The 23,356-nt window shown below is 38.2% G+C and overlaps 1 protein-coding gene across 1 annotated transcript; it reads right to left on the reverse strand.

The window, feature by feature from the left end:
* Positions 1-19,104: 19,104 nt before the first annotated feature.
* On the reverse strand, positions 19,105-20,390 carry LOC148300061 (facilitated trehalose transporter Tret1-like). Its single transcript, XM_088275327.1, has 2 exons — positions 20,113-20,390; positions 19,105-19,713 (listed from the first exon to the last, which is right to left on the reverse strand). Exons 1-2 carry the CDS (start codon positions 20,388-20,390, stop codon positions 19,113-19,115), a joined length of 879 nt encoding a protein of 292 aa, XP_088131453.1. The 3' UTR covers positions 19,105-19,112.
* Positions 20,391-23,356: the final 2,966 nt, after the last annotated feature.

Consider the following 23,356-nt stretch of genomic DNA (forward strand, 5'->3'; position numbering starts at 1 on the left):
TTAATTACGATTGACTCAAATGAATTTGTTCGATGGACATTTCTATAATTAATCAATAGAAGAAGTATAATATATGTCATTGATATCAAACATTCTGCGGTATTCTTTGTTTAAATACTCCAACTAAGCATAAATTAATTTATTGCTAAATAGGGGAATTATATTTCTCTATAAATTTATGGAGTATCGATATATTTATATACATGAATACAAAAATATTTTGATAAAGTTGCTTTCTTATTGAAATGAATTTTTAGCTCTTGTAGGTAGATAGTTGAACCACTTTTTGGAAGAGAAGAGCCTTCTAGTTATTTATATTTATAAATAAATGCATATTTTACGAGATTATTATATTGAAAGTTCAGCGGTTAAAGATGATGCTTCATATGTAAAATTACTGTCAGCTTATCTTCTTACTTCTCTTCAGCATATCGATTGTAGGCTCGTTGGCCAGAAGCGACTTCAACTCTGTGTATGCACTTTTCAGCTACACTTACATGGCAAACTATAAAAGCAAAAGCACTTTAGCCCAGAGTTTGATACATCTAATTGCGGTCACTGTGCTCGTTACGTTGGCTGACATCTGGGCCTTTGTGGTACAGCAGAATGCAGGAGCATTCAAAATTCTCGGGATGATATTAATTGCAATTTAAATATTCCTGAAATTATCTGTGGTGATACTGCTGCTCATTTGGAAAATTAGGGGGGAGAAAACAAGCCCTCAGAATTTCGAGTCCATCAAGAACGAGGGAATGCGCTACTCATGATATCTCAATACTTATGATCATTATTTATGTTTAATCAAGCTCGAGTTCTTTCAGTCGAGGCCGAGTTCTTTCAAGGTATTCTGGGCGTCTTCCAATTTCATTTCGCTAAACTACTTTCTGTTACTGAAGATATCGAAGAGCCTATCTTGCGAGAATGCGGCAACTTCGGGGATATCTGTGTATCCGAGGACACTGTGCCGGTACCCTGAGGTTATTGGGACCTCATCCAGAAATTTCAGGTTTGCTTCGGTTTCCACTTCATATTCTTCACCTTATTCATTTTTTTCATCACTGAATGGGTTTTTTCGCTCTGAAATGAATTTCTGCGGAGGAGGAAAGCTTAGAAGAGTTGGTCGGAAGTTCGGAATAGTGCCCTCGACAATCGCATCATTGCTCTTGAAGTAATTCAACAGGTTGTTCCATAAATTATCCTAAATCAACCGTAAAGTACCTGGTAGAGAACTTTCGCGTTTCCAAGAACAATCATTCCATATTTAGCGCGAGTAATTGTCACGTTGAGTCGTCTTGGATCTTTCAAGAACCCGATTCCAGGTCCCTCATTCGATCGAACACACGAAACAATAATGTAATCTTTTTATCTTCCCTGGTAGCCATCCACTGATGCGATTTCGAGTTATTTATAGTAGTTTGGATTCTTCGAGAGGATTTGTCCATTCTTTTGTAAATAGTTCACGATATACGCTCTTTGCCCTTTATAAGGAGTGATAATCCCGATTTGTTTGGCTTCGATTCCAGCCTTCTCCATGTAGAAAACAATCTTCTAAACTGCTGCAGCTTCTGCTCTGTTCAAATACGAAGTTCCGGATGCGGAAAGCTCTTAAGTTCCGTACAAATTTAAAAAGAAACTGGGTTTGTTATTCGGCCATGGAAATCCCTTGTTGATTTTTCGCTATTTGTCGGTTATCCCATTTTGCAGAGTGCCATCATAGAACGTATTTGAAGGGAAATAAGTGAGCTAGGGGTGCATTCTATATTGAACTTGTAAACGCACAGGCTTATGTCCGATCATCACTAATCTTTCGAATAGGCATTTATTTAAACCGGCTCTCGAAGTTTCACGGCAAATTACAACAGGGCCTAATTGGAGATGATCTCCGACTAAGATGACTTGTTTAGCTGATTTTAACATTGGAAGCAGACATTATGGCTATATAGCTTGAGTCGCCTCATCAATGAGGACATGCTGGAAAACATAGTCAGAAAGCCGACGATCTGCTGAAGCTATGCATGTTGCACAAATCACATCAGCTTTTTTGAGAATTTACACTTCTACTTTATGCCTTAACGCCTTAAATTCCGCCTCATCAGCCTCCGAGAGATGCTTTTGAGATTCGATGATATCGAAGTATGCTTTCAGTTTGTTCTCGTTTGGACCTTTAAAATTTTTCATTTGGTAATGCAAAGTGAGTTGCTCAACTTCAGAGCTCACACTCTCCCGAGATTTCGAGCAAAACCTGACAACACTTAAGCCAGTTTTATGTATCCTTTGAGCAAGCATATCGACAACTACGTTAGATGGAGCACACACGAGGATTTTTTTCTTTCTGTCTTTAGATGTGCCTGAGTTTATTGTTTTTGATAAATGATAAACAATGCTTGCGCTCGTTACAGTTTTTCCTGTTCCTGGAGGGCCTTGGATTAAGCATAAAGGCTCAACAAGCGCCCTTCGAACTGCTTAACTTTGATAAAAGTTGAGGATCGGAAGTCCTGGTGCCGAAAGATTTTCAGGGATAATGAAGTTGAATTAATTCTTCGGCCACTTTTGGCCAAGTATAGTATGGTAAAGGAAGCTTGAGATAGAAGTATTGTCAGATTAAAACTTCCTCAAACCTTTTTTCATTCGATGATACGAAGTTGGCTTCCAAATAAATTCAACCTTATAAGGATAATCGGCTTTTGGGGGAGAAACACCTGCGAAGAGTTCCAAACAAACTTATTCATCTAAAAATATGAGCATTTTTACTTCCAGTTATTTTCACAACAACCCCTTTTGAATTCCATTCGTTTTTGTAACTTATCTTCAGCTAATTACCAGGCAGCAGGCTCGTGTCATAGTCCTCAAGGCTTCCGAACATAAAATATGCGTATCTCTTCTTGCTTTCGGAGTTGAAATCGAAAGTTATTTTCATGTTGTTTTGAGTCTGGCTTTCCTTTATCTTTCGGTCAGTTTTGGCCTCCTCGGAAATGAGGGACTAAAAAATGGACTTGTATTGGCGTCCATTTTTGTATTTCAAAAGGACTGGCTTTAGCCTTCGGTATACCTTTTTTTTAGAAATATCTGTGAATTTCAGCTTCGGGTTTGTTTTCCACACTTCTTCAAGCTTATTGAGTTATTGGGTTGAGAGAATAGCCTTCACTTAAGAATCTTTGGCCTTATGCGCAATCCATGTAACGAGCTATTTGGACTGAATGAGAGGCTCCCAGGTTTAAGAATTCCATTTCAGCTCATCACATTTTTGTTGATTGACACAGGGCACCCTGCAAACAAAAATAATTGCTTAATCATTTGAATCGCTGACCTTAACGAAACCCAACATGAAAATGTTGCTGTTCCCACAGACCATGCACTCGACTGCCATCTCCCCAAATTATCCATCTGGGTGTGGTAAAATTTAATTGTGCTTCGACTTCACCAGATGAAATATAAGATGAGATGCAAGCCCATCATCGCCTTTATTGTTGCAAAACCATTTCCCACAGGCTTTATTGGAGCACTTGATGACACAGTTTGGATTAGAAATGCCACAGAAGGAGCAGGCATGTGGAGGCCAGGTTTTCCCAACCCCAACCCCAACCCCAACCCCAACCCCAACCCCAACCCCAACCCCAACCCCAACCCCAACCCCAACCCCATCCTTCAAGAAACTTTCAGTATATGACACAAAATAACACACACAAACATGGTTCAATTTATAATATATTAATATATATTCAGATTAATAATGCATATTAACAAACTGATTATATTAAGATGCAGCATTCAAAATCGATTTAGAAAGATAGGCTGCGTTTTCATAACATTTTTCGATGTAATAAATACTGTTTCACGGCTTATATCAATATTCCAAGTTATAACTAATTTTGATGTTATGTTAATAGATCAAAAAATCATGCCATGTGGGTCTTCATGAATATGATAACACTCGAGAGAGCTTATTTTGAATTGTGAATCCCCAACAAGCCATTTCGGTGTATTGCTCTTTCCGTCTTTATTGCCCTCGTAACTCTCTGGCCATGAACAGAAGTTATCGTTTTCAAGGCATTGTTCGGAAATCATGAGATCTGTGCTAAAACACATCAAGTAACCTTCAGCAATCATTATTGCCTCTCCTTTATTTGCCCTTTGAATTCTGAATTTTTTATTTTCAGTAATGGAGAAAATGACGGCTGAGGAGTCTTCAATATAGTTTTCAGCGAATAGAGATATTTTAGAGGATATTTTACCTCCGACTACTTTATTCTTCTCGGTTCGAAAGATCACGAGCATATGCTCAATGCCCTTCAGATCCAGGGGTCCGCCGAAATCAGCGCCATCTTTTGATCTCCTTAGAATTAATTCTAGCTTCTTGGTCTACAATCGATCAGGAGCTATTATTTCAGCCAGGTTTGCCAACTATTTTTCAGATTAAATTGTAGTCGGCTTAAAATTAAACTAGAGGTGAGCCTCAGCTTTCCAGAAATCATTATTTCTGATGTTTTTCTTTTATGTTGTGATTGGTCTTTTAGCCTCAGCTTTTTTTTCTGATATTGTGATTTCCGCTATTTTCTTTTCTTCTTTCTTTGTCGCCGTTTTCTCATTGTTCTCATAAGCTATCTTCGAGATTTTATTATTGACATTGCCAATGGGGTTGACAGAGGGAGTATCAGGTTTATCAATTTTGAATGATGTGTTGCTTTGGGCAATGCTCATTTACATCATCGATTTCTCTTTGTCTTCGTATTTTTGCACCAAGTCTTTGCTATTTTCGAGGAGATTCTTCAGTTTCTGGTCAGTTTCCGACATAGTTTTTTCGAATATCGCCACTTTCTCAGACAGCTTTTCGAATTTCTCTTTTACTATTTTGGCTTCAATTGTGTTGCCCTTTATTTTTTTGGAGGATTCTTCTAGTTTGAGTTTCAAAAGCGAGTCCTTCTCAAATTGCTCGAGGTACTATGACTTAATTGCATGGATGCTCATTAGGAGATGCTTTTGATGTTTGGTGAGCTCATCGTTAACCTTTTGTTGAAAAGTTGTTTCCATGCCGAGAAACAAGGACCTTTGAGAGACTCTCTTGTTGCGTGGATCTACAGATTGCACTTTCTCAGGATGACCGATGCTAACCTTACTCTGAATTGACTTCAATTCCTTCAAAACTAAGTTATTTTGGAAGTTCTGAACTATTTGCAAATCATTCAGAAAAATATCTCTATACTCATAGGAAGTGAGATTATTTTTATCAATAAGCTCCACTTTGAGATCGCTCGAGTGCGCATCATCGAGCGAGTTTATCCGGCAATAGTTTATGATCAGCTCCTGAATTTCATAGGGTGTAAAGATGCTCGAGTTTTTATTTTCCTTGTTGCAAAGCTTTGCAATCAGTTTGAATATCGGTATGGAAGTGGTGAGCAATGAATCCATGGATTATTGCATTTGCACAAACTTCCTGTGATATAGTTCATGAATGCATTTCTAAAATAGTTCTTGTTAATTGAAATCGTAGGAAATTTGCAATACTTTAAAGAAGTCATACTCATGGAAGTGTCTCAAGATGTCTTTTTTGAAGAAAGGATTCAGACTCGAAATTTGTAGAAATTTTACTATTTGATAGTACTCCAAAGCATCATTTCTGTGAAATTGCATGACGTGTCCATAGAAACCAGACATGACAGCATTGAAGAATTAAACCTATATGAATAACTGTATGCCATACATCGAATTCTTCCTCAATTTTTAATGACTCTATTTCTGTACTCAATGTATCTTTGAAATACTTTGACTCTATTCGTAAATAGGCTTTCTTGAGTTTATATTCACGTGTTTTGAAAATTATTGTGATGTCAGCTTTGGGGTCGACAGGGAATTGTTATTTGACCTTCTGAGGTAGAGAACTAAACGATATTTATATCATGCGATAGATAATGCATTATTAACAAATGTACTAACAATTAACTCGATCCAAGTCGTGATCTTGACCAAGTTATTTAGATTAGTTCATTGCATAAGTAATAGTGTTTCCTTTGTGAATGAGATGGAAATTAGTAATTGAATACATTTAATGTTAGTTATATATTAATGATGTTTATATTGGATTGATTAATGTTGATGTTGAAATTTATTTAGTTTATTGGAGCTTTGATTTAATATTATGTATATTTAGATATATATTTGTATTTATATATTTATTTGTATTTATGCATTGATCAATAATCTTTAAATCACATTGTTGAGTGTAATTAATGAATATATTTTAATTCAATTCAATTGGTAAAGACGTCACATGAAATTCGTAGGAGAGTTATAGAATGGATGAAACAATCATATGCACTGGGATTTGCAGATTCCAGCCTATTTTCGGCATTCGCTACATACATGTTTGACGTCTTTACAAGAATTTAGACAAAGGCAACAACATCCGGTACAGAAGAAGGGAAGTAGAAGCACACACCAAGCTTTTGAGGCAAAACCATGTTAGTATTCTATGTCAGTCATAGATAAATGGCCACAAAATTCGCAGTTAATCATAATTGGGAACCTAGAGTGAGCACCACTTTTGGGATAATCTTATTTTTCTGGGACTGCATTCATATTCAGGTCTTAATGGGAGAAGACAGCTGAACGGAGCTATTCATAATTGTATATTTTTGTTTACCTAGCAGGAATAAAGGGGTTGGTATATTTATCAGTTTCTGGCACATTTTGAAATGATGACATACTTCGATAAATATATATTTATTAAATGAACCAAAGCTATTATTTAAATCATCAGTGTATTTTGTATTAAGGGCTTATAAATAAATAATGCAATATATATTCTATTATTCAATCAATACATTTATTTGTTTATTTATATTGTGAGGGGCTGCTTCATTTGTTCGATTCGCTCTGAAATAGAGATTCAGAGATATTGTTTGTCTTTGTTTAGGAATTTTTGTCGCCTAAAACTGTATTAACTTTCCTTGTAGTGATCTTTGATCTTTGATCTTTGAGAGTAGCAGCTTTGTAGCTCCATTGTAAGGCATTATTGTGTTAAATTTTGACTAAATAATGTATTTGTGGCTTCTCTTTGAGTTTATAACCATCTTTTTGAATTGTTTTGGCTTAGACATGCAGTTCGACTCAACAAAAAGAGACTTGAAGGAAAACTCCAGAGAACAATTGCGAAGATCAATGAAGATCAATGAAGATCAATGAAGATCAATGAAGATCAATGAAGATCAATGAAGATCAATGAAGATCAATGAAGATCAATGAAGATCAATGAAGATCAATGAAGATCAATGAAGATCAATGAAGATCAATGAAGATCAATGAAGATCAATGAAGATCAATGAAGATCAATGAAGATCAATGAAGATCAATGAAGATCAATGAAGATCAATGAAGATCAATGAAGATCAATGAAGATCAATGAAGATCAATGAAGATCAATGAAGATCAATGAAGATCAATGAAGATCAATGAAGATCAATGAAGATCAATGAAGATCAATGAAGATCAATGAAGATCAATGAAGATCAATGAAGATCAATGAAGATCAATGAAGATCAATGAAGATCAATGAAGATCAATGAAGATCAATGAAGATCAATGAAGATCAATGAAGATCAATGAAGATCAATGAAGATCAATGAAGATCAATGAAGATCAATGAAGATCAATGAAGATCAATGAAGATCAATGAAGATCAATGAAGATCAATGAAGATCAATGAAGATCAATGAAGATCAATGAAGATCAATGAAGATCAATGAAGATCAATGAAGATCAATGAAGATCAATGAAGATCAATGAAGAATGAATAGCTAGATGATGTATATTTCGATGTTAATTTACATCATAAAGGATCAATACTTTTTGGTCTGGAAGTTGTAGGCACCGCTTGATGATGAAGAGCCTGCTCCTGATTTGAATGATGACCCAGTTTGTCCGTATGTCGCTGAGCTTCCACTTGCTCCTGATTGGCCGTATGATGATCCTGCTGTTCCACTTGTTCCATATGCGGCAGTGCCGGTGGTTCCACTTGATCCGTATGTGTTTGCTCCAGTTTTAGCGCCAGTGGCTCCACTTGATCCGTAAGCTGCGGTTGTTGAAGATGTTGTTCCTCGGGCTCCAGATGCTCCTAATGTTCCAGTTGTTCCTGTAGTTCCACTTGTGCCGTAAGTAGTTGCGCCGGTTGTTCCTCGGGCTCCTGAAGCTCCTAAAGCTCCAGTTGCTCCATAAGCACTGGTTGTGCCTGTAGTTCCGCTGGTGCCATAAGTAGTTGCACCGGTTGTTCCTCGGGCTCCAGATGCTCCAGATGCTCCGGTGGTTCCATATGTTCCAGTGGTTCCTGTAGTTCCACTTGTGCCATAGGTAGTGCCAGTTGATCCTGAAGTTCCAGTAGCTCCGCTTGCACCTCGAGATCCACTTCCATAAGTAGTTGCGCCGGTTTGTCCAGAAGTTCCAGAGACGTTACGATTTGCACCTGAAGCAGACAGAGTTGCATTGCTCTCATAAGTTGAAGATTTATTTGCTCCATATGAACTGCTTGAAACTCCTGTGTTTCCTGCATTTCCGTAGCTTGAGCTTTGGTTTGCTGAAGAAGATCCTACGAGAGATGACGAAGAGGAAGAGTATTGGGAATCAACCATGTTGGATTGTTGATTGACTCTTGAAGTTGCAGCAGATGTCAATGAATCTTTTGCTTGTCTCGATTGTAGTTCAGCAGTCCTGAGTTGAGATTCAAGTTCTTGAATTCTGGCATTTGCGGTTTTAACCTTGAGGTCATCTCCTGAGTTGTTTCGCGAAGCTGTGCTCTTGATTGTGTCGATTTGTTGAGCTAATTCATCATTCTGTGATCTGAGCGAAGCAATAGTTCGTTCAAAGTTAACTCCTGAGTACTAGACTTGAAGTCCTGCCTTTTCAACTTCGATTAATCTGCCCTTGAGAATATCATTCTCTCCTTCTCTTTCTCTCAAATAGCTCATCATTCTGTTGAAATCGTTGCCTGATCCTTCAACATCTGACAGGATTCTAACTGGCTCAGAGATATACAGAGTAAATTTGGAACTGACGAGGTTGTTGACATTGTCAGCTAGGCTGCAGAAGGAAGAGATATTCGATAGACTTGGGTTGTTGTTTCTGATGTCACCGATGGTTCTGTTCAACTCTTGGATGATCTTGCTCATTTCTTGGAACTGCAATTACTTTTCTCTGAGAGCTTGTCCCTTGAATTCAGCAATAGCCTTCACTTTCTCAATTTCCTCATTCGCGTACTTGATAGTGCTGGCCATAGCAAACCTCTCCGATAGGACAGTGTGGAGCATCAACTCGTGGTCTCGAGTCCAATCTCCTCCGTTCTTGGTGAATTTACGGATAGCATCTTCAGTGTATTTTTGAAGACTGGCCTTGAAATCTCCAGAGATATTGCTTCCACTTGGCTTGCCATCGTATAACTCAGCGAAGAAGATGTAGCTGATATCGTCATCAAAAGTGAATTTGATGTTTGGGTTATTCTTCTTGATGGTCTTGAGTTCGATTACGAGTTTCTCGACCAATAATGACATAGCAAGTTCACCCTTAATATCGGTGCATGGAACTAAAACTCCTCTTTCGACTTGCCTCTCGACAATCTTTTCTTCAGAGACCTTAACAATTCTTTGAGCGGCAGCGAGTCTGTCGAATTCAACGACGAACTTTTCAATAATTTCGATGGTTCCTCTTAATCCTGCATTTGAGCCCTTCAACTTTTTCAATTCAACCAACAATATTTCGAGATGCTTTTTGGAGTTTCCATATAGTTCTCTATATCGAAGTTCTGCAACTTGGATATCTCCAGTAAGGCAGACGCCGAGGGTTTCTTCCTCATAGATCTCGTGAACATACTTTAGGACTTCGACAATTTGTGGCATAATGACGATTCTTTCAACAATCTTTTCAAGAATTTGAGGAACTTCAATTATCTTTTACACTGTTGTGTAGATTGGGACTTCCTTTTGCTCGAATCGATCAATGCATTGGATTTCTGTTTCGACATGGTTGACAGTGTTGGTTAATTCAACAATTCTATCAACTGTCACAATCTTTTCGACAATGGTTGGAACCTCTCTGATTTCGACTTCAGTGCTAGAGATCTGGATGATCTTCTCAACTTAGACTTGAACCTCCTTGATGACTTCTTCACGGATTTGCACAACAACGATCTTATCAATGAATTCTCTGACAACTTCATTAATTCTGACAAGTTGAGGGACAATGGTTTCTAATTCAACAATTTGTTGCTTTTCAACCATCTTCTCGATGATCTTTTCGACTTCGATGACGGTGGGGACCTCGATGATGATTTCAACAATCTTTTCAATGATTTGTTGGATGGGGATTTGTTCTCGGATGGTTTCTTTGACTTGCACAATCTTTTCTTGCACTGTCTTCACTTCTTTGATTTTTTATTGAACAATGTATTACTTCTCCTTGACAACATTGACAACTGTCTTCTCAACAATTTTGTCGACAACTCTTTCGACTTCAACAATGGTGTTGTTTTCATGAATCACTTCAATAATCTTTTCAATAATTTGAGGAACTTGCACAATCTTTTCTTGCAATTGTGGGATAAGGATTGGCTTTTCGATAATCTTTTCAATTTCTACTGGAACTTCAACAACCAATGTGACTGGCTTCTCAACTTCAACGTAAACTTGAGTCTCCACAATGATTGGAACAATCTTTTCAATGACGATCTCTCTAGGAATTTCTTTGGAGACAGTCACAATTTTTTACACAACATTCTCGATAACTTCGACTTCTTTGACAAGCTTCTCAACTGGCACAATCTTCTCGACAATTCTTTCAACAACTTTTTCAATTTCGATGTACACATTCTTCACAATTTCAATTTCAATGGGTCTTTCAACTTCGTATGGGACTTGTGTGGCGACTTGGACTTATTTGATAGTCTCAATCTCAATAATTCTTTCAACGATGACCTCAACAATTTGGGGTACTCTCACAATCTTTTCGATGACTCTTGGCACGACAACGATTCTCTCCACAATCTTTTCGACTTCGACAACCTTAGGCACTTCAACCATCTTCTCAACAATCTTTTAGATTCTAACTTTGACTTCTTTGATTCTTTCAACAGTTCTTGGAACTTCGATGATCTTTTCAACGACTGTTTTGACAATCTGGACATCCTTAATGTAGTGGACGATGGGCTTCTCAACTTCAATGAGTTTGGTCTCGGTGATGATCTTGTCACTCCATCTTTCGACTTCGACAATTCTGGGAACTTCGATCCTTTCAATGACAATGCGGTTGACAATTTCTTGTACAGTGACAATTCTTTCTTGAATGATTGGCACTTCAACTCTTCGGTCAATAATCTTTTCAACTTCCTTGATGAGTGGGACCACAACGTTGTTGATTCTTTCGATTTCTCTGACCTCGATGACTGGCACTAACTTCTCAACAATCTTTTAGACTTCCACAATTTTGATCACTTCATTGGTGATTTGAACGATCTTTTCAATTATTTGTGGCACTTCGACAATCTTTTCGATGATCTTTTCGACAACGATGATCTTCTCGAAGATCTTTTCTATAATCTGGGGAATATTGCTGATCACAATTGTTTCCTTCTCATAGAACTCAGGCTTAATGACTTCGATAATCCTTTCGATGATCTGCTCAATAGGCACAATCTTCTCGATTTCGATGACCTTCTCAACAATCTTCTCCACATAGATAGGCACTTCAATGATCTTTTCAATGACTTTGACGACTTCCACAATTTTATCTCTGTAGACGATGACTTCTTTGGATTCAGTGACAACATGATGAACAGGCTTCTCAATTGTGATGACTTCAGTGTTGATGACAATCTTTTCGACGATCTTCTCAACTTCGACGATCTTGGGGACTTCAATGATTTTTTCAACAATCTTCTCAATGATTCTTGGAACCTCAACAATCTTTTCTTGGAAGCTTGCAACTTCAACAATCTTCTCGATGTAGTTGTCGACAACCTTAATGATTTCAACTGGGACGTGGATGACTCTCTCGATTTATTGAACTCGGGGAATCTCGATAATCTTCTCGATCACTTTCTCAACGACGATGACTTGTGGCACCTCAACAACTCTTTCCACAATCTTCTCAATGATCTTCTCGACCTCAACAATTTTGGGGACGACTCTGAAGACTTTCAAAATATCATCGACATCAACAATGCCGAGGATCTCCTCATTGATCATACCGATGATTCCTTCATCGATTTCTAAGACAACTCCTGTCCTGATTCTGAGCTTTTCGAGTTCTTCAAGTAAGGCCTTGACCAAGACTCTCAAGTGGAATTCAATCTTGCGTGATTTAGAGCTTGAATATGCATAAACATTTTCAACTCTGACAGTCTGGGGAACATACTTCACAATTTCAATAAGTCTGTCGATTTAGTCGACTTCGATCACATCAATGAGCTCCTGGTGGAAGTATTCAGTCAATCTTGAATCGAATTCGAGGAGGAGTTTGGGATATTTGGCTGACAACTTTTTCAGGTTAACACTCAAAACATGAAGGAGAGATTTAGTTCTCACATCTTGAACTGGAACTTCGATGGTCCTTTCAGATTTTACTTCAATGGTTTCAATACCATTGACATTGTAGGTGCTCACATTGGATTTTTGGAGGAGGGCTGTGATTTCGTAGTCGAAATCGAAGTTGTCATTGGCATATTTTCTCTTCACTTGGGTCACTTGGCTTTTCCAGATGGAACTGGCACTTGCGAAGTTGGCTCTCAGAGTTTCGATTTCCTTGGTAAGTCTTTCAATGTCTTTTTGTTGTTGGACAGCAAAGTCAATATTTTGACCTGATAATCCAGACTTTCCAGCAAGGGCAGTAACATTTAATTGAGCAATTTTGTTCTCCAATTCAGTTTCTCGAGCTGTTGACCTTCTTAGGCGTTCCTCGAAATTTTGAATTTTCTTTTCAAGTTCAACAATCTGGTATTCCTTTTCATTGAGGAGATTGGTGAAGTCAAGGTTTCTGCTTCCGATTGAGAGATCTCCAGAAGACAATTCAATGACTCTTCGACTCATTCCGTCGATTTGGTGTTCCAACTCAAGGAACCTTCTTTCATAGTCACTCTTCTCATCTCCCTTGAAGGTGAAGGAGCCTGATTTGCTGAAAATGGATGTTTTCAGGTTGATCACAGCGTCCTTGATGCCAGCCAAGACACCGGAGTCACTTGACCCGGATACGACTGTTGAAGTTTTTCCAACAGATGCATATCTAAGGAAGAAGTCCTTTTCGGCTGCCAAGTCAGCCCCACCTGAGGTAACTTGCCTAGATTGCTCGCCAGCATTTCTTTGCTGATTTGAGCTTTGATTTGATGTGCTACCTTGAATTGTAGTTCTCATGTTGAAGATAAATAAAAAAAGATAAATAAATTGGATATGCTTCAGATGTAAATAAATTTTATTACTGTAATTTGGGCAATTTTTGTACAATAGGAACAAAATCAACGCAAATAAATTTTATGAATTTTCAATAAAGAGCCCTCTCCACTCCGTTCAAATCTTATCATATGCAGAAAGCCTATCAATATATTAAGGCATGCAGAGCACTGCTTAAGACTCTATTTGCTATAAAATTCAAAAGTTGGCTCTGGGTTAGATGACACTGACTCCTTTCCCTTTTCTAAGGAGCGCAACCTCCAAAGAAATGAGACGAGAGTGGCATTTCTGCATTTCCTTTCTCCCATTCCCGAAATATTTATTGTTTCATACGGATCCAGTATTTATTCAAGGTTGTATATAAACTGAGGTTAATTTGCAACAATTTGCATAATTCAGTTTTCAATATTCAGGCTATAATTCCCATAATTTTCAATTTCCATCGCATTGCAAGATCGAATGGAAATCATATCATTACCTATTTTAGTTTGAGTCTGAATAAGTTTGTCAGCAATTATTTTATATGTGCCATTAGCTGCACATATTCTGATTTACATTTTCAGCTTTAAATTGGCTCAGGAGTTAATCACACTATTCGTGCAACATATAAACAGCATCTATTTTCCTATTTGAGTTTCTTTTCGGATTTTATAATATTGTGAGATCTCCATCAATGTTGATGATATGCATAGAAAGGATGCTTTACTTTTTAGGCACTTCCTATCAGTAAATGTCATGCTTCAATTCATAACAAAATAAATATGCTCCCTTATCTCTAGAATTTTAACAATTCGACGACAAAGTATTTTTTCAATACTGAGCTCCGATTGCCATCTAAGTTGAAGTAGCCCCCACATTTCTACACCACCTTGAAGAATATACAGATTTTAAATGAAAAGCCAGATGTTTTTAACAGCCAATAGTGATGCCGAAGTGTATCATTGCTTGGGTATCATAATTTATCATGCTATTGGCTTTGACTTCCTTATGAAGATGAGAAGATAGGAGGTTACCCAAAGCAAGTTCAACAGTTCGCCAAGGTAATTTGAAACAAAATAATACACTACTCTTGATATTGCCAAAATAAGTCTTATTTCGTACTAACTTTTGTTTTAAGAGTATTTTCCTATCAAGCTATATTGCAAATAATAATTTGTAACTGCTTATTATATATGATCATGAGTATACCCAATGCAGCTTTCGAATGTATTCTTCACCAATTGAATAAATTGAAGAAGCAGGCAATATGTCGACAGCCTTGCTCCATAGGATATGATCGCTTGAGTTTAAACATAGCATGATTAATTTGAGCATGCAGAGTCAATTAAACTGAAGTATATATATATATATCTCTTCACCATAATGATTTCATAATCTATCATAGATCTTGCAATCAAATTGATTGATCAAATTTAGACGGCTTATCGATTATTTTGTATAGAACTTTGTGCTTTAGATTGTTTATTTTCTTGTTTGTAGTTTATTGTTGGATTGTCTACGATTTCTTTGGTTCGGTTTATATTTTTGTTCTTTGCCTTTGTGTTTCTTATTGAATTGATGGCCGATTTATAATTAATTTCTTAAGAATCAAATGAAAGATCAGCCTCTATGGAAAAAAATAGGTAAAGTTGATTGCATTGACAATGATAGTTCCTCCAATTCAGCCTCAGTTTATGCAAATAACTAAATTAATAAAAAGGAACCTGAGGCAACGAAGAATCCCGATTATATCAACACAGCGCCAGTAATTTAGAGTTTATACTTAAATGCAACATAAATTACTAAATTATGCAGCCGGGTTCTGATTCATGAAATAAATGCTCTTTCCAATGTTCTTGAAACCGAGTAACAGGCAATCAATACAGACACGCAATCCCTAAAAATTAACAAATAAGTCAATGAAAATAGCAAAAACCATAACAGTATGAGCCCATTGGAGAGAGTAAACGACAGCTGCCCAAACAAAAACATAATTTTTCAAAAACTAACAAAACTAGCAACAGGCTTAAGATGCGTTTCCTCTTAGAACCACGAACTCAAGGTCTTCATCCTGCACTGCATGCGATAATTCTATAAATAAACAATGAAGTTGGCAGTGCAATAACTGTAAACGAACTTTATTTAAAAATATAAATATCTTCAGCTGGAGAATCATAATAATTTACTCCTTCAATAAATATCATCATTAAAAGCTTAGTGTCATGATCTCAATTCGATAATCAAAGAGAAAAACGGAATCATCAGCCTTTTAAATGACTCAATGCTAAACTCTAAAATCTATTTCTAGTAGGAAACTCAAATCGAAGACAGGAATAAATCTAATGCTAGCAGAGATATGAGTAAGAAACCATAACAGGATTTTAACAACCAATAATAGTCAAAATCCATATACAGTAGACCAAAACGCACTCTGATCAAAAATATGACTCCCCGAAATAGAGAAGGGATAAGCTATGGGTATCTCGAGGGTGATATAAAGGAAGAACTATCTCCAGCCATCGAACACAAAAGCGAGCGGATCATATAGAGTATCAGAACTAAGTCACAGAGTATGAACAACCTCGAGGAGTTCAGTCATATAAAGAAGAAGCTATAGGCCCTGCGGATGGACATCCAAAGAAAAAACAATTGATCTATTAACTACATATCTATTATTGTCGATCTGATATGAGTCATACTTTAAAATTGGGGTTAAATTGTGAGTTAATTTGCTCCTGCGTTTATAGAGTGATCGCATTTATTGGTATTATAATAGGCATTAATGAGGTCTTTCAGGTAAACGTATATTTCATATGAAAAAATTATAGTCAGTGAAACGCATCGATCTCTCCAATAAAGAAGAGTCTCGTAGCAACTCTTCAGCCAGTAAAATAAAATTGAAATCTATCTCCAAAAAAGCATTCTCGAAGTCCAGCAGGAGCAAACTCGATAGCTCAGAAATCCCTTATTAATGCATAACTGACCGGAGTCGTATTGCTACCATTAACTAGTTTAACCCTTTGCTCGCAGTGGCTCAGAGTCCGCAGCGACCCTCATTGCAGAATAACAGCAGTAGCGAAAGAAATAATATTAAAACCTATATCCGCTTTAAGCCAATATGCAAGAGAGATTTGGTTGCAGCGATTCCGTAAAAAAAATAGCAGAAAGAGCAACGATAGCATATAGAGTCGAAGTAGTTCCAAAGTGACCATCCCAACAAACTCAGCCGGTCGGCGTCTAATTCGAAAAACTCTTCGCCAGTCTTCAATGCGGTAAACACGATCGACTTGCGAAGCTCATAAAAATTCCTTAACTATGAAATCAGTGGTGATAAAATGGTGACAATCCGACTCAATGATTAATCCGAACAGACCTACTCCTTCGATAAGGTCTTTTCCCCTGAAACTCCACAAGTACATCATGCATAATGCAGGAAAACATCTACGAATAAACTTCTAAATAGCTCCTAGCCAAATTTGTACAAGGCTACAATGCGACTATATTCGCGTACGGCCAGACGGGAAGCGGCAAAACCTTTACAATGTTTGGGGATCATGCAGATGTCGGACTCATTAAAAAGAAAGGTATTGTCTTGAATGCAGTCGAGGAGCTATTTGTCCATGTCTCAGACCTAAAAAATACCTTCAAAGAAACCAGAAATGCCAAATTAAATTACAATGAAATGCCTTCTCGTCGGCATTCAGAGGAAAGCCTCTTCCCAATAACATAAAACTGCTCCCCTATCGCAAGCAGTCTCTTCTCGATTGCAGACAGTAGTGATACAGTAATTTTAAGCTGCTCAATGCTTGAAATATACAAGTAGAACATTATAGACTTGCTGTCACCAATCGATGCTGAATCAACGAGCTCCCGCAAACAAAAATAACTCAAGATAAAGTAAAATGGAAACGGAGAGATTGAAATCGATAATCTAACAATTAAGAGGGTGGCCAGCTACCAGTAAATAATGAAACTCATCAAAACTGGTACGGATCTGCGCAAGACTCGAGGCACCTAAATGAACGATCACTCCTCCCGCTCTCATCTCATCCTCACTCTCTACCTTCGAACGAGGGTTTCAGAGAATGCTTACAGATCTTCCAAGCTCAACTTCGTCGATTTGGCAGGCAGCGAGAAAGTATCAAAGACCAAAGTGCAGGGGGAGGGCTTGTAAGAAGCGAAAAAAATAAACCTCTCGCTATCATGTTTAGGTAACACCATCAATGCGCTCTCCAAAAATAATGAGCACGTCCCCTTTCGCGATTCCAAGCTGACTCGCATCCTCCAGCAGTCACTATCGGGTAACTCGATCACGCGAGTGATTGTCACTTGTTCAGCTTTGGAACAATGCAAAGATGAAACGATATCTTCCTTGAAGTTTGGCAGCCGGACCCGAAAGATCAAATTAGAGAGCTCTTCTCATCTGCCTCGCACAGTGCCCCATAACCCCAATGACATGATCCCAAAATATCTGTATAACGTCTTAGCTGTGAACTACCAACAGTCCGAAGCCAAGCTTGCAAAGATCAGAAAAGTGCTTGAGGGAGACGATTTCACAGACTCCAATGAAGAGAAGGGAACCCATAGCAAATTTAAATCTAACAAGAATGTGTTACTTTCTGAAATCCATCGAATACTTTTCCACTAAATTAATACAGCAGACGAGTGCTCCAACCTGCAATAATTCTCATCCTCCCAAGCTCAATCACCCAGAGTCACGACGAATTCAATCATCGCTGCCATCAACTAACATCATCAGCTGAACCCACACCTTAACATGAACCCACACCTCAGCATGAACCCACACCTTTAAAATATAAAACAGCATAACAATGATCAGACAATAGCTGGACTGCAGAGTTTACTGGAGGCCAAGGACAAAATAATAATGGAATTGAACAGCAAAATAAAAAGACAATAGTATTGCCAAACTGAAACTGACAAACACCGAATCATAAAGATCGAGAGCAATCCTATAGGATGCACTCATAATAGGATAAAGATAATGAAAGCTAGCATCAAAGGAAAGGAGACGACAGAAAATTAATGTGATAATATAAGTCAGAGCAATAGCAGGAGAAAAAGTAGTCAAGGCCGAATTTAATGGAGCGCCTAGATTCTGAAAAGCAGGACTAACTTACTATAGAGTGCTTGCACTCATATACAAAATACCAGTCAATCCCCCATTGCTGCTATTTCATCTCTAACAGCCACAACTCTTAGCAATATCTAAGACTTGCTCAAGTAGATAAAACACTTGCTAGAGGAGTTGTCGGTGAATAAGACTCAGTTTCAAGCAGTGCACATCTCAATACTGCAGATGCAAATATAGAGGCTGATCCATCAGATTAATGCCAAAGATGCGAGTGTCAACGAAAGACATGCCAGCGATGAAAACTGGTCTAATACCTGGATGGGTTTGAAATGGGATGAGGAGTATACGAAGAGGAACAAAATAATGTAGATTGCGGAGATTCATAAGTAGTTGATCAATAAATGCAATCAGGCTATTTTTTAGTTGGTTGGGCTTCTGCATCAGTATCCCACGAACACTTTAGCCTGATTTCTGCGCTATTTCTATTCTATTTCTATTTTTATGTTTATGCTTATGCTGATATGCTGATATGCTGATCTTGATATAGTGTTTGTATGGCATATATAGCAAAAGAAACAATATCATACCAATGCTTCGTACTCTTGATAAATCTGCTTTTCTTATTTGCCTTTTGTTTCAACCAGGTACTTCTGTGTAATGAAGAAGCAAACCGTGCACCACAGTGCGAAGAACATGAACAGCGGCCACGTTCCTACAAGATCCTTTAAAATCGGGAATAAAATCATCACAAGGGAGGCTGTCCCCCAGTTCATCCCGACCGCCACAGACACTTTCGAGGGCTCCACAGTCTCTGGAATCATTACCCATACCACAGGGCCTAGCGACAAACCAAAGTTCGCCATGTAGAAGACTAATCCGACAACCACCAAATAGTTCCCGACTGTCTTGACTGAGTCTGAATCGAAAAGTTCAATGAGCATGAAGCCAACCGCAATAAACAGCAAGGTTATTACGGAAAGTATTGTGCCTCTTTGCATTAGCAGCTTGCGGCCGTACCGAGACAGCAAATAGCTTGTTGCAAACGAGGCCAAAGTCTGTTCAAGGTTGAGGATCACAGGTATTAAATTCTTGAGAGCAGGAAAGACATCTCCAACAATGGCTGGCCCATATGCGACGACTCCGTTGATGCCTGAGAACTGTTGCAATACAGACAAATGAACGGCCACGAGCAAACGCAGGAAAGCACCCTTGCCTTTCGTTTAAGAGGGAATTTGAACCTGCTGCTCTGATTGATACGATTCAGTAATCATCGAACTCTTCTAAGGTCGCGACTTTGATTCATCTGAATTCATGGCTAAGTCATCTACTTTTTAATTGAAGACCTATTCGACATACTATTCCTTATAAATGAATCGAAGAACCTCTCTACAATCTTCTTCTCTCTTATGAGTGAGCAAGTATTTGGGTGTTTCAAATTTGAAGTAAAACAGCAACAACAAGCTCTGCAGGGTAGTGGTCAACAAGGGTAGTCCGAACATAATGCGCCAATGGTCCTCTTCTGAGCTAAAGAACTGCAGGATATACTGGAACAAAAACACAAAGAACACTCCTCCTGCAACAAATAGTTGGACCATTGCGCCCATTGTGCCAGACACTTACGTCGGCGAGAACTCCTTGACAATAAGTGGCACCAATGCGGAATAAAAGCCAATGCAAATGCCTTGCATGAATCGCACAAAAAATATGCAGTATTGGTTGGTGACCTGTGCCAGTAAAGTGATGATCAGGACTATGGCGTTCACGAACAGCAACGAATTTCTATATTTGTTTACATGATATTTACTTCCTTGAAAAAAATCTGATGAGCATAGAGGAACTGAGGGCTCCAATACCTCCTCCGATCGGGATGCAGCCTTGGAGAAGGCCTTGTGCAACATTTTCACTAAAGATTGAAATCCCGAATATGTTATAGATCGTATGAAAGTCAAATGTGCCCAAACAGGCAATGCTGTAGCCGAAATAGAAAGACGAAACACAGATGTTGATGACCATCAACAGAATCCCAACCCAACCCCAACCCCAACCCCAACCCCAACCCCAACCCCAACCCCAACCCCAACCCCAACCCCTTAAGCCAGAAGCCCTCAAGGATATAGTTAGGATTTATAATTATCGTATTGAATTTGTTGATATAGTATCATAAATTGGATCAAAGGCAGGGTATCTTAGTCACTGCGTCGAACACTCCTTTCCTCTCCTGGAGATGTTGAATTTGACCAATTTGTTTATTTGATTTTTAATCTCATTCCCATGAGAATAATTGTATTAACAAACCGCTCACTTTGCTTATAAAATATCTATTTAATGCTTATGGTTTATGGCTTATGGTTTATTGTAACCATGCTTATTAAATAAATCCTATATGAATTCTATAACAATTTTGACTCTATCCAAATCATTATTCATCACACTCTTTTAAGCAATGAATATAATGCCCGATCATCGTGACATTCGAGCCATCAGACAAAACAAATAGAAGCAATAGTGATATATAATAATTGCATATAATTATAACTTATAACATGGATGATAAATAATAGAGAGACTCCTCGATGCACGAATGGGAAGGCTTCGAGGAGTTCTGTGAATCTTCGAACGTTATTGATGGGCATATCTAAAAGAAAGCACAACCTCAAAAGCAACTCATCGAGCAAGTCCTTGATGTGCCCTTGATCAAGTAGTAGGCATCCCCAGTCAAAAAGTAAGTAATTTCCAAAAATAAAATATCTCCTTCTCGCAAAATCAGAAATAAATAGGCCACTCGCAAAAACTCACTTAAGTAGCCAGAAGATGAGCCCGCAATCAAACTTAAATAGCACATTGTAGTCAGCCTGAAAAAATAAATTAAGCGTGAAGTTCATTACGAGCGAATCCCCATCATGCGCCGATAGGAAGAGTACAGGTTTACCTGCAACTCAGTCTATCGTAATTTCGCCCCTCGATCCTCTGAAACCTATTTCAAAACTCTGAAAGATGTGGAGAATGACTCGTCCAAACAAGGCAAATTCAGAAACGGTCAAAACTTCTTATTCAACAGCAAGTTTGAGAGTGGAAACTTACAGGCAGCCTTTTAAGTATCGATTTGATGTAATTAGGGTTTCCCCAAATGAATTCGATCTATACATGAAGGTTGACACCAACACCAACGGCCATAGGCAGTGGTACTATTTCTCTGTGCGGAATAACAAGAAATCCTAAATAAAGTTCAATATTTTCAAATTCAAAAAGAAATACTCACTCTACCAAAGAGGAATGAAGCCTTACACCAGGAGTTTGAAAGAGGGAGGCGAATGGAAGCCCGCAGGGTCAAGCATCTTCTACAAATACTCGAATAGCTGCTTAAGTTCGAAATAAAATAAATGCTACTATCTTACATTCGAGTACAAATTCTAGCATGCTGAAGATGAGGTGTTTTTCTGCTCCGGAATTCCGTATACCTACTCTCATCTCCAAAAGAGAGTGGCTGAGATTGAGGAACTCTCTCGTTTGTCCAGCTACTTTACGGAAAAGCATTTGGTGCTGAAAGTGGATAACTGCCATAAGAGTCTATGTGGTCTTGATATCCCCATCATCACAATCGAGCCCAGTATTGCTCTCCAAAAAAAGTATATCATTATCAACGCTCGGACACACCCTGGCGAATCCTCATCGTCATGGGTCATGGATGGTCTGATCGAAAGAATCATCTGCTCAAAATAGATGCAGGAGTGGATCGTCAAGAACTAAATAAGTTTCAAAATAGTGCCCATGCTCAACCCTGATGGGGTGTTCCTTGGAAACTATCGAACTGGCATTGTAGGCGACGATTTCAATCGCAAATTTGCCACTGGCAAAAGATAGATCTATCCAGAAATCCACTGCCTCAAAAACGTGGTTTCAAAGTGCAAGCAGAGTGGGCAGATTCTAATTTTCTTAGATTTACATGGTCACTCTATTTTGCGTAACAGCTTCATGTATGGTCCCGCAGAGCCGCTGTTTCTAACTAACCCCTGTACCTATCTATTTATTTTAGTGCGCCACCTCCCAACTGCTTTGTGCCACATATCAAAATATTTCCAACTCTCTTCATGCAAATTTAGCTTCCAAAAGAGCCTCAACGAAACTGCAAGGGTTTACTTTCAATTAAAGGAAAATATTCTATCTTTTACATCTGAAACTTCACTTGGACTCTATAATAAAAAGGGAGTGTCCACCCAAATGCTCGAGGCTGACTATCAACATCTCGGAGGCTCTATGGTGGAGGCCATCTCCTCGCTCATAACCAAAGGCAAACTCGATAAATTAATAGCCAATGTGAATAACTCGCCAGTAAACAAAAATGTGATAAAACAGTTCAGTAACCACATGACTCAAGAAAAGAATCTCAAGATCAATGGCAATAACCTTCCAGATAGAAACTCTTATGAAGTGCCGAAGATAGCCGCCTCTTTTTTTAATCACAACGCAATGAAGTAAAAGTAGAGCAATGCAGCGAGAATGCCCAAATTAGAACAAATCTAGAATAAAAAGTATGTCCAAGAGGCTGATGATAAGCAGAAAATGGCAACTCATTACCACAAAGGTGTTGTACGGCCGAAATTAAGAAGTGGCGGCAACGAAATCGATTCCGAGCCGAACTAGACTGAAAAGAAATAGAAGAAGCTATCGATTGAGGATATGAAAAATCAGAGCATCAAAAGAATGAGCTGGAAAATAAGCAGGTCAATCGACACTAGAAATAGCATAAAAAAAGGGAGCAAATAATCTATAAGGATCGAAAACTCTCCCATGAAGAAGAAGTAGTCAGTAGCACAGGACAAAGGCATTCCAAAAAAGTAAGTCAGTTAGTTCGACACCGAGCAAA

Source organism: Brachycentrus maculatus, unplaced genomic scaffold, assembly GCF_059751285.1.
Source record: "Brachycentrus maculatus isolate JH-2025_06_01 unplaced genomic scaffold, ASM5975128v1 h1tg000845l, whole genome shotgun sequence".
In the NCBI taxonomy this organism is placed as follows: Eukaryota; Metazoa; Arthropoda; class Insecta; order Trichoptera; family Brachycentridae; genus Brachycentrus; species Brachycentrus maculatus.

What these genes read in the sequence shown, in the direction of transcription:
- LOC148300061 (XM_088275327.1), bottom strand. Translation starts at nt 20,390, where the DNA reads ATGTTGCACAAGGCCTTCTCCAAGGCTGCATCCCGATCGGAGGAGGTA. An exon ending in GTCAAGGAGTTCTCGCCGAC is followed by an intron (nt 19,714 to 20,112) that starts GTAAGTGTCTGG and finishes AATTCCCTCTTA; the next exon opens with AACGAAAGGCAAGGGTGCTT.